Consider the following 12,924-nt stretch of genomic DNA (forward strand, 5'->3'; position numbering starts at 1 on the left):
GTGGTGAGGGAGCGGCGGTGAAGGAGGCCCAGGACCTCCATGTCCTCGGCAGAGTGGGAGTGGAGGGGGAGTTGAAATGTTGGGCCACAGGGCAGTGTGGTTGATTGGTGCGGGTGTCCAGGAGATGATCCCTAAAGCACTCTGCTAGGAGGTGCCCAGTCTCCCCGATGTAGAGGAGACCACATCGGGAGCAACGGATACAATAAATGATATTGGTGGATGTGCAGGTAAAACTTTGATGGATGTGGAAGGCTCGTTTAGGGCCTTGGATGGAGGTGAGGGAGGAGGTGTGGGCGCAGGTTTTGCAATTCCTGCAGTGGCAGGGGAAGGTGCCAGGATGGGAGGGTGGGTTGTAGGGGACGTGGACCTAACCAGGTAGTCACGGTGGGAACGGTCTTTGTGGAAGGCGGAAAGGGGTGGGAGGGAAATACATCCCTGGTGGTGGGGTCTTTTTGGAGGTGGCGGAAATGTTGGCGGATGATTTGGTTTATGCGAAGGTTGGTAGGGTGGAAGGTGAGTACCAGGGACGTTCTGTTCTTGTTACGGTTGGAGGGGTGGGTCCTGTTGATTTTTAAAAACAAAACATGAAGTTTTGATTTTGGTATTCCAAAACTAGTTCCTGTAACTTTATAGTTATGGAAAAGATGTTTGAAGAGAGTTAACTAGCTTTGGTATTTTGATTTTAGATGAGGACTGGAAAACAGCTCGCAAACGAAAGGTGTCATCTCAGCATATATTACGACCCATGGATTTAAAGCTCGAGTTATGCAGAGCAATGGTTGCCTCTGATCCAAGAATGCCGAAGTAAGTTTATATGCATTCAGGTGGACAATGGTTGAGGCTTAAATGTTAAAAGTATGTTCAAAATATGTTCAACTAAAAAGTTTGGAAATGGTGTTATGACAATTTAGAAGGATAAAAACAAGAATTTATGCATTACTACATTGTTTGACATATTATTAATAATCAACATCTTTCAACAAAGAACAGTACCACACAGGAACAGGCCCTTCAGCCCTCCAAGTTTGTACTGACACATTTTGCCCTTCCCTACTAAAACTATCTTCACTTACAGGTTCTGCATTCGTCCAAGTGCTTCTTGAGTGCTGCTATTGTGTCTGCTTCTACCATCTCCTCTGGCAGCGCACTGTAGGCACTCACCACCCTCTGTGCGGAAAATTTGCCAACTTTCCTTGCACATCTCTTGTAAACCACGCCACCCCACCTTCCCCCCACCCGCCCCCGACCCCAAAGACCTTGATCTGTGTTCTCTAGTAATTGACCCTTCTACTCTGGGCGGAAAAGCTTCATACATTCCACTCTATCCATGCCATTCATAATGTTTTAAATCTCTGTCAGGTTGCTCCTCAATCTCCTGCGTTCCACTGAAAGCAAATCCAGTCTATCCAACCTTTCTTCATAGCTAATCTTGTCAAAGGCTTTACTGAAGTCTATGCGATAGCATCAACTGCTTTTCCCTTAATCGTCTTCATCAACTGCTCAAAAGGTTAGTGAAGCATGACTTCCCTACACAAAACAATGCTGTCTATCACTGAGAAGTTCATTTGCTGAGAATCTTTTCCAATAATTTCCCCACCACCAATGTGAAGCCCATAGGCTTGTAATTTCCCGAATTATTCCTGCTACCCTCATTAAACAATAGAACAGCATTGGTTATTCTCCAATCCCTTAGGTCTTCATCTGTGGCCAAAGAGGATACAGAGATGTCTGTCAGTGCTGCAACAATTTGTTCTCTTGCCTCCCTCAATATTCTGGAATAGATCCCATCAGGACCCAGGGACTTATCTACCTTTTCGTATTTTTTTAAAATATGGTACACTATTTCCTTTTTAATAGCAACCTGGCTTAGAAATTCAACACTACCTTTCCTGAGATCATCCTGCACCAATTCCTTTTCTTTGGTGAATACTGACACAAGTATTTGTTTAGGACCTCACCTACCTCTTCTGGCTCCACACAGATTCCGTCCTTTTGACCTTGAATGGGCCAACCCTTTCTCTGGCTAGCCTCTTGCATTTAATTTATGTATAAAAAGCCTTGGGTTTCTCCTTAATCTTGCTGATAATTACTTTTCCTTTGTTGGTCAGAGCATTGAGTACAGGAGTTGAGAGGTCATGTTGCAGTTGCACAGGACATTGGTTGGGTTACTTTTGGATTATTGTGTACAATGCTGGTCTCCCTCCTGGAAGGATGTTGTGAAACTTGAAAGGATTCAGAAAAGATTTACAACGGTGTTGCTAGGATTGGAGGGTTTGAGCTCTCGGAAGAGGCTGAATAGGCTGGGGTTATTTTTCCTGGAGAGTTGGAGACTGAGAGGTAACCTTTGAAGTTTATAAAATCATGAGGGGCACAGATAAGGTAAATAGACAAGGTCTGTTTACATTTAAATCTTTCTCCTCGCCCATGTCTATGGTTATGGGGAAATATTTAAGTGGCTCTCCGGGGCAACTTTTTCACGCAGAGGGTGGTGCGTGTATAGAATGAGCAGCCAAAGTGATAGAGGCTGGTACCATGCGACATTTAAAAGGCATCTGGATGGGTCTATGAATAGGAAACGTATAAAGAGATATGGTCCAAGAGCTGGCAAATGGGACTAGATTAATTTAGGATATCTGGTCAGAATGGACAAGTTGGACTGAAGGGTCTCTTTCTGTACTATACAACTCCGACTCTGACTCCTTTTAGATAATGCCTTGTTTTATGTTGTTTCCTACTTTGCTTTATGTACTTCAAGGGCTTCATCAGTCCCCATTCTTCATTTCATTTTTCATTTTGACCAAGGCCATGGCATTCCTGGTTATCCAAAGTTCACATAACATGCCATACCTGTCCTCTATTCTTGCAGGAACATATCGTTCCTGAACTCCTACCAACTGCTGTTTGAAATACTCCCACATGTCTGATTTGGATTTACCCTCAAACAGCTATCTCCAATCAAGATTCGCCAGTTGTTGCCTAATATTGTTGTAGCTCACTTTCCCCCAATTTAACACCTTCACCCAGGGACTGCTGTTATCTCTGACCATGAATATCTTAAAACTCATGGTATTATGGTCACCATTCCTGAAATGCTCCCCCACAGGAACTTCACTCACCTGGCTGAGCTCATTTCCCAAAACCAGGTCCAGTATAACTTCTTCCCTGGTTGGACTGTTTACGTACTGACAAAAAACCTTCTTGAATGGTCCCTACAAGTTCAGCTCCAGTCAAACCCCTCGCACAAAGTGAGACCAAGTCAATATAGGGGAAGTTAAAATCACCCACCATAGCAATCCTTCTGTTTTTACATTTTTCTAAGATCTGTTTATGTGTTCTTTCCTCTCTTTCCTGCTGGCTGTTAAGAAGCCTGTAGTATATCCCTAGTGTTGTGATTTCACCTTTCCTATTCTTGAGTTCTACCATATTGTCTGACAGCACGAGTCCTCTGATGTGTCCTCCCTCAGTACAGCTGTGAGATACTCCTTTGCCAGTAATGCAACTCCTCTGCACCATTACATCCCCTCCTATCATACCTGAAATATCAGTTGCCCATCCTGTCCATCTTTCAATCAAGTCTCTGTAATTGCAATAATGTCATAGTTCCAAGTACTAACTAAAGCCCAGAGTTCATCTACCTTGCCTATTATACTTCTTGCGTTGAAACACATGCATTTCAGACCACCTCCCCTGCTTTTTCCAGCAGCGTTTCCCTGCCTGTTCTTATTCTCAGTCATGTTTGCCATAGTTTCTACCTCTCCCTCAGTGTTTGCATCTACAATTCTTAATCCTCTGGTTTCCATTTCCCACCCCAAAACCTGTCCCAAGGCCCCATGAATCTGAAACTCTTCCCCACTCACAACTCTTCATGTATATAGCTTGCTGTTTCTACTCTGACTAGCTTTATGGCGCTTGTAGTAATCCAGAGATAACAACCTTTTTGAAGTCCTACATTTACACTATCTTCCAAGTTCCTTAAATTCTGCTTTTAGGACCTCATTTCATTTTCTAAATCTATGTTGTTAGTACAAATGTGTATTATGACCAGTGGCTCTTTGCCCTCCGCCTCCAGAATGTCCTGCAACTGCTGTAAAACATCCAGGATCCTACCACCAGGGAGGGATCACACCATCCTGGGCTCTCATTTGTGGCCACAGAAACACCTATCTATTCACCTTGTGATTGAATCCCCTATAACCAGATCATTTCTATGCCTATTTCTCCCTCCCTTTGCAGCTGAGCTAACCATAGTGACATGAATTTGGCTGCTGCTGGTATCCTCTGAGAGGCCATTCCCCTCAACCATATCCAAATGCTGCATCTGTTTTTGTAGGGGAATAGCCACAGGAGACTCCTCCTCTGCCTGCTTAGCCCTTCTGCTCTGTCTAGTGGCTACCCATTTCCTTCCTGCCTGTAGACTCTGAATCTGTAGTGTGACCACCCCTCTATACTGGTATCCACGATACCCGCTGCCTTGTGAATGCTCCGCCATGTCTCCAGATGTCGCTTTAACACCGAAACTGGGCTGGAGATACTTCTTGCATGCACGTAGGTCCCGGGCACAGGATATGTGCCTGACTTCCCACGTAGTACAAGTACAGCAGATTACTATTTGGAGCTCTCCTACTACATCTTACCTCATTAACTTAATTAATCCTTACAATGTCAAATACTTTTAATACCAAATTGATGTTGCTAGTGCTCTCTGCTCCAATAACAATTTCTCAAAACTTACCTGCTACTCACCAGCAGCAGTTTCCAGAAGCTGTTTAGACTCTCACACTCCTTTACCCATTGGAACTCTCGCTGCTGACCTTCCTCTCTCAATGTTCTGTCTCCTCTCTTGTGACATGGAAGTGCTGGTGTTCGACTGAGGTGGACAAAGTCAGAAGTCACATGAATTCAGGTTATAGTCCGACAAGTTTATTTGAAATCACTCTCCTCCGAACTTTGCCTCTCTTTTTCTCCTTGGTGGAGGAAGGAGGGATGGAAACACTACAGTAATGTAATGGTTGGAGCTGACCATTCCTTAACATTAGGTTATTCCACTATCACCTTCGTACCTGCACTGACTGCGAAGTCCACTCCCATAATGCAAATGAACTATGTCTCAGCACCTTGTGGTCAGAACTGTGAAACCGGGGTTGGGGTGGCCGCTAGAGGCACCAGGAATGCTGTGGGAGTGCCAGAGTGACAGAGAGAGAGCCTTCAAGAACGTGCATCGGCTATGTTGAGCAAAATGAATGTCTATCTGAAATAAATCTAAATTGAGCATGATTGAGTACTTCAATATTAAATGCATAAATACCAATATTTCCTAAATCCTTAATCGAATTTTTGACTTCTGCCTAATACTTCGGTCTCTGTAACAAAGTTTCAAGACCCAGATTGTTTGTCAGCAACAGGCATCTATTATGAAACCAAGGACAAGCATTGATGCCACTCAGCTTAACATATTAGCAACATTCTCATAGATTGTAACTGTGCTTACAGTCTTTCTTTATATTCTACTGACACTTTCTCCTTTTGACGTTCCCACTTTGTTCCATGTCTCTTGTATATCCTTTAACAGCCTCCTCCTAGTGCAAATACTAGGCCAATCCCATGATTGTCATATCTTCATTTCCTTTACTCAATTTCTGTACTAGCCTAGGAGGACATGCTGGGATCAACACTGGACATAACTAAAATGAGGTTTCAATTTGGTGAAGCTACACTAAAGGAAAATTTGTATGGCAAGTATTCTAAGAGGATGTCAGTGTTAAACAATTCTAATATAATAGATAAGATCTAAACTCTGGTGTCACCTAAATTCAGTTGTGCATAGTGGTGGGCAATAAACCAACAGGAGCCTTTGTAAATATCTTTCTTCTCTCAAATGGAAGAGTCCAGCACGTCAGTGTGAAAGAAAATGCTGAAGCATTTGCATCCACCTATCTGAAGTTCAGTCTGCATGATGTATCTTTCTGGGGTCTATGGTGTTACAAATGCCAACAATCTGATTCATTCCATGTGGTATCATGAACAGTGAAATCATGAGGTGTGCCCCGGGCAGGAGAGGCAATGGCCTACTGATATTATGGCTGGACTGTTAATCCAAAGACCCAGGAAATGTCCTGGGGACCTGGGGAATCCTGCCCGGGCAGATGGTCGAATTTGAATCCAGTAAAAATCTAGCATTCCGAGTCGAATGATGACCATGAATGCATTGCTAATTGTTTGAAAAACCCATCTAGTTCACTATTGTATTTTAGGAGAGGAAACTGTCATCCTTACCTGATCTGGCCTTTGTGTGACTCCAGACCCCCACAAATCCCACTGCCACATCCAGTCATGAATGGTGATTGGCAGTTTAACAACTCACTGGACGAGGAGGCTCCAAAACTATTCCCATCCTCAATAATAGAAGAGCCCAACCCGTCAGAGCAAAAGATAAGGCTGAAACTTTTGCAGCAACATTCAGCCAGAAGTACCGAGTGGATGATACATCTCAGCCTCCTCCAGTGATCCCCAGTATTACAGATTCCAGTCTTCAGCCAGTTCGATTCAGTCCTAATAATATTAAGATAAGGTTGGAGGCACGGGATACTGCAAAGGCTACAGGCCCTGACAACATTGCGGCAATAGTATTGAAGAATGTGCTTCACAACTTGATGCTCCCTTAGCCAAGCTGTTCTCGTACAGTTACAACACTGACATCTACCCGACAATGTGGAAAGTTGTCCAAGTTTGTCTCATACATACAAGGCAGGACAAATTCAATTGCTATCCCATCAGTCTACCGTCAATCATCAGCAAAGTGGTGGTTGGTGTCATCAACAATACAATGAAGCAGCACCTGCTCAGCAATAACCTGCTCAGTGATGCCCAGTTCGGGTTTCGCTGCTGACCTCATTACAGCCTTTGTTCAAGTATGGCGAAAAGAGCTAAGTGTGACATCAAGGAGCCTTAGCAAAATTGAAATCAGTGGATATTAGGGCAAACTCTCCACTGGTTAGAGTCATATCTGACACATAGGAAGATGGTCGTGGTTGTTGGATGTCAATCATTTCGGTTCCAGAACATCTCCGCAGGAGTTCCTCAGGGTACTGTTCTAATACCAACCATCTTCAGCTGCTTCATCAATGACCCCCCCAACCTCCCTTTTATAAAGTCAGAAGTGGGGATGTTCGTCAGTGATTGCGCAATGTTCAGAACCATTTGTGACACCTCAGACACTGATGTGGTCTGTGTCCAAAAGCAACAAGATCTGGACAATATCCAGGCTTGGGCTGACAAGTGGCAAGTAACATTCATGTCACAGAAATGCCAGGCTCTGACTGTCACCAACAAGAGACAATCTAACCACCACCTCTTGACATTCAATAGTGTTACCATCACTGAATCCCCCAGTATCAACATCCTGGGTGTTTTCATTGATATGAACCTCACCTGGACTCACCACATAAACACCGTGACTACAAGAACAGGTCAGAGACTAATACTGCACCAAGTAACTCTCCTACCTTCGAGCCTGACCACCATGTACAAGTCACAAGTCGGGAGTGTGATGAGTGCAGCCCCAACAGCACTCAAGAAGCTTGACACTATCCAAGACAAAGCAGCGCGCTTGATTGGCACTGCATCTACAAACATCCACTCCCTCCTCCATTGACGCTCAGTAGCAGCAGTGTGTACTATCTACAAGGTGCACTGCAAAAATTCACCAAAGATCCTTCGACAACATCTTCCAAACCGCAACCACTTTTGTCTGAAAGGACGAGGGCAGCAGATGTATGGGAACACCACCACCTTCAAGTTCTCCTCCAAGCCACTCACCATCATTTATCTCTAAGATTTCTGGAACTTTGGAACATACTCTGCATTAGAAGGCAGTGGAGATGGGATCATTGCATATATTTAAGATGGAGGTAGACAGATTATAGTTAGGTAACAAAATGAAAGGATATTAGGGAGGAGATGTGGGATGGCAGTGTTTGAAACACACATTGATCAATCATGATTTTATCGAGTATTAGAACAGACTTGAAAAGTTGTCTGGCAAGTGGATTTCATTGCAAGAGGAATTGGGTATAAAAGTACTGTTGCTTGTTGGAGCTGTCCCGGGTAGTATTTATTTCATATTGAAATTATTGTGAACAGTTTTGTTCTTGAAGCAGTTCAGAAGAGATGCACACACTCAACTGGGAGGCAGGGATCAATTCATATGAAGAGGTTAAACAGACTGGTCAACCCTTGCACTATATGCATGTTACTCTTGGACTGCCTGGCAGTCTCCCATTGCTTACTTCCATTCTTGCCCCTAACTTGTGGTGTGACTAACTCTCTAACAATAGTGCAATGTTTAACCCTTTCCTAGCTCATTTATTAATGAGCCAGTTTGTACAAATACCTTTAGATCAATATCTTTTTAGATGGGATGCTCTTTGGACACAATTTTGAAATGAACAAAATATTTTAAGATAAACTGAAATTCCCAATAGAGAATGAAGGTGGTTTTGCATATGTTGATTAAGTATCTAATGTAGTGTTTATTTTTTTGAATAGGTTTAAAGTTTATGGTGGACTTGCTTTACTTTCAGTTTGTATCTCAGACCAAAAACTGAAACGAGTTTTAGAGTTGATTGATAGTATTCCGAAACCAAAAAGTAATACACCATCGCCATCCATAAAATCCCATCAGGTAAGCTTAAAACTTTGCATTTAAAGTAAAATATATGCAGAATGCTGTCTGATTATTAGTAGCTTCTTTGATGTAGAAAGCAGGTTTTGCCAACAAACCATATAATATCGAATGTAATGCAAATTACTATTTTGGAATAATTTTAAATTAACATCCTTTTGTGAATTTCTCTGGGAAAAATAATTTTTCCAGAATTTATTTGGAAGGTAAATGTTTTGAAGTAAATTGGATACTATAATTAGAGTCTAGTTAATTTTCTCATTTGATATTTGAAATTTGTTTAGCCACAGAAAATATCACCTAATATGACACCACGGTCTGTTCAAAAAAGAGCTGTACAAAAGGACTTATACTCTTCTGTTCTGAGTATGGCAGGTAAGGTTTGCAAGAATATAGTAATAAAATACAAGCCCTTTTGCAACATCTCTACCTTCCAAGTAAGCACATGCCACTGTTCTATACACCACCTCATTTTGCATCTGTCTTTTCTGGTACAGTGCATGCCACATTTTGACTTTCACAGTAAGAAGACATTTTAGCTGAATTTACTTTTAGTGCTGAATTTACTTTTAGTGCTAATCATTATTTCTTTCATTTTTATCATTTCACCCAGTTACATCCTTGATTGTCAGGAGTGTAATTTAAGTTTGCCCAGTTCCTTGCAATTAAATTCCTTCACACCAGGTATGCTAGTGTATCAGGTACAGAGTAATCTTGCAAAGTCGGGTACCTAAAACAATGTGTGTTCTATATGGTGTTTGACCACATCTTTTATTTAACTCCTTTAGCTTTTATATTCAGCATCTTATGATAAAGCTCATTGTCCCAAAAGCATAAGTCAGTGTGCTAATGCAACTGGATTGCTTTGTTCATCCCATACATCAGTGTATGGGAAAACCTTTGCTCAGCTCCTACAACCCCCATAGTTAAATTTTTAAACTGTATTTCCTCCAGCAATTCCTGAATTGACTCCAAAATAGAGAATGACTTTGCTACAAGTGAAAGTAGTTCTGCTCATTATTCTGCCCAAATATTTGATATTTTCTTTGCCCTTCTTAGCAATTTTTGTTCATTTTACATAATTGATTTTGTTCCTTCTTCTAAAATCATTTATGGATGCTTTGTGATGTTAACAGCTTCTATAATTGTTGTCGACTAATCCACAATTTTAAGTATTTTACAAACCTATCTTTACTGTTTACATAGTATCAGTTTTAAAAATTTCAGAGCATGAAAATAATCAAAGCTGATTTGAACAACAAAGAACCAATGTGAATTGACAGTAAAACTGAAATGAACCAGTCAGTGAGTCACTGTTTGTTTTTGTGAAATATAATTACACCTAAGCTGAAACATGTTGCCTTTAAGGTTACTGCATTTTCACCTTTTGATTTCCACTTTCCTTGGGCTGAGGGCCAAAGTTTACTTCTGTTTGAACTGAAGTCTGCTTTTTACACACCCAGTATTTATTTAATGGTAGTTATCCTAGTCACCAGACAAACTTGTGCTTTTGGCTCACTAGGCTTAACAAAATTCAATGTACTCTAGGAGTGATGCCACCAAGGATCTGTATAACTGTTGTAATAAGTTGCTAGTTCTACACTTGTATTCTCTTGCAAGAAACACCATATACTGTTTGCCTTCCTAACAGCTTGCTCTGCCTGCCTGTCTACTTCTATTGACTTATGTACAAGGGCACTAAGAAATGTTTGTACATCCGTCTTTCCCAATATGTTATCATTTAAATAGTGGCCTTCCGTTCCTTTTTGCATCAAAATGTGTAAGTTCACATTTAGCTAATGTTGTAATTGCATTTACCATGTGTTTGCCCAATGACTCAACTTGACTAAATTACCTTGAAGCTTCTTTACAACTCCTGATTGTGCCTAATTTTACGTTGTCAGCAACCTTGGCAATGTTGCATTGTGTTCCCCTTATTCAGGTTTTTTCCTGTCTTTGTCCAATCCCATTAAAGAAACATACGGTAAGAGGCTATTTGTTGGTTGAGTTCGGAAGAAGAAATGTCATCCTATCAAGTGGGCAATTGTAGGAATCTCCGGACTGTAAGAGTTGATAGAAGTCTCAAGTCTATCAGTCCTGGAGGAAGTGTATGAGTCCTTCAGCATTCCAAGGAAAATGACTAGGAAAAGTAATTTTGAATAAAAAATTAAAGTTAAGACAGGACTGAAACTTCACTCGCATTGCGATTATTGTAAAGGAAATTGCTGGGAAAGATGTTTGAATCATTTTATAGTTTAAGGTGTTTCTAAATTATCTTGCATTAAGTCCTTTTTCATTTTCATGTAATGAATTTGTGTTATTTTATTAAGGGAACATTGATAGCTTTATGTGAATGTGTTCATGCATTAGGGACTTAACAGCAAGGTAACCAAACTACAAAATTCAAACAAGACTTATCAAGACAGGTTTCTCTTTTAGGAAAATATGCCCTGTATGTCCAAATCTAGATCATTAGCAACTCTTGAGTACCATCCTCTGGCAAACTTAATTGTAGAAGTCCAAACAGCAACTGCTCATCACCACTTTTAAAGTTTCTACTTCACTGACAATCTATTTAGTGGTGCTTTATCAAATATACCTTTGGATGTTTTCAGAGTTCCTTTTCAAATTTTTAACCATTTCAACCTTGGTCTTCCTCTAGCTTAGTCTATGACTACCCATCAACTACTTACTTTTGAAAGAAGGTATATGCTCCTAAAAATGAAATGTCTGAAAACTAGAATGTTTTGACAATATAACAGGATCAAGATCAGCTTATGGTTAAATAACTTAGATGATCTCAGTTATTGTAGAAAACCTGTGTAAAGTTCAAACATGCTTTCTTACATATAGTAAATACCTGCATTCTCATTAAAATTATATGCTTTGTTCTGTTCGTAGTTTTGGTTATTAACTTACATTTTATCATACTTTTGATATATGTCCTATTTTAGCCATTTGCTTTTCTGAAATGGAGTCTAATATTTCTTGCTTTACATTGTCAAAAATTATCTCTCTGTTGCTGATGATATTCTTCTTTTCTCATAACCAAGCCACAGTTTTTACTGTCTCCGTGAGTTTCCAGCGGATGCTCTGGTTTCCTCCCACAGTCCAAAGATATACGGGTTAGGTGGTTTAGCCATGCTAAATTGCTTTTGGCTTCTAACGGTGTGTAGGCTCAGTGGACTAACCATAGAAGGTGCAGGGTTACAGGGACAGGCTATGGGGTGTTTGTCTGGATGTAATGCTGTTTGGAGAGTCGGTGTGAACTTGATGTGCTGAATGGCTTCTTCAATAGTGCAGGATTCTATGATTCTAATATTGTAGCATTTAAGAGCTTTGTGTCATGTTTCATATCCCTTCTGAATACATTCTGTCCTCCTCGATGCACATACTCTCAAGGTTGGCCCCAGACCTGAATTTTTTTTCTTCCCCTAATTGACAGCTACATGGCACAGTCCTGTGTGGTAGGAGATTTCTAAAATTGTGCACTTACCGATTTTGTTATTCTTGGTTGGTCCATATTCCTTTCCACCATGGATAACGTGGATTTAGTGGAAATAACCTTTACTGAGTTTATATATACATCATTTAAAAAAATCTATTCAAACTTGGGATCGCTGGAGGTGAGCTAGGAAATTTTAAACTAATCTTCAACTAAATGTTAAAAATAGCTTTACTCTCAAACAGAATGAACTGAATTAGGTTTCTGAGAAGAAGGAAGTATTATTTATATCTGCATTTCTGTAAATAAAGATGCATTTTTTTCCATGTAGCACATTTGTCTGTTTTAAAATTCCTTTTGTCAAATTTGTAACCAAATTTAACTTTCATAGATTCAGATGATGAATTCTATGATGCTCCAAGCTCACCTGTGGATGAAACACCATTTCTGCCAGCCAAAGCTGTTTCATTGCAAAGATCAGAAAGCATACGCAAGAAACAATTGAGAAAGCAAGAATCTATGAAAAATATGACTGACTTCCAACTGCAATTTGAAATAACAAAGGTAATTATTTTCACTATTAAAAACATGCTTTTCCTTGATGTTGCCTGAAATTTTACTGATGTTGAATTAAGTTCTCATTTTGGAAAGCTTCATACTATATTTCAATTCCCGCCTCAGGCGACTGACTGTATGGAGTTTGCACGTTCTCCCCGTGTCTGCGTGGGTTTCCTCCGGGTGCTCCGGTTTCCTCCCACAATCCAAAAGATGTGCAGGTCAGGTGAATTGGCCATGCTAA

General features: G+C 40.6%; 1 protein-coding gene across 6 annotated transcripts in view; it reads left to right on the forward strand.

Moving 5' to 3' along the window:
* Window positions 1-12,924, forward strand: part of vps13a (vacuolar protein sorting 13 homolog A) — a 421,720-nt gene that overhangs the window by 139,573 nt on the left and 269,223 nt on the right. For all 6 annotated transcript variants that reach the window (XM_043712521.1, XM_043712528.1, XM_043712537.1 and 3 more), the window contains 4 exons: window positions 687-804; window positions 8,545-8,680; window positions 8,965-9,055; window positions 12,517-12,689. In XM_043712521.1, coding sequence (XP_043568456.1) covers window positions 687-804; window positions 8,545-8,680; window positions 8,965-9,055; window positions 12,517-12,689 — 518 coding nt within the window. The remainder of the gene's footprint in view (window positions 1-686; window positions 805-8,544; window positions 8,681-8,964; window positions 9,056-12,516; window positions 12,690-12,924) is intronic.

The sequence above is a fragment of the Chiloscyllium plagiosum genome, chromosome 2 (genome assembly GCF_004010195.1).
Source record: "Chiloscyllium plagiosum isolate BGI_BamShark_2017 chromosome 2, ASM401019v2, whole genome shotgun sequence".
Taxonomy (NCBI): domain Eukaryota; kingdom Metazoa; phylum Chordata; class Chondrichthyes; order Orectolobiformes; family Hemiscylliidae; genus Chiloscyllium; species Chiloscyllium plagiosum.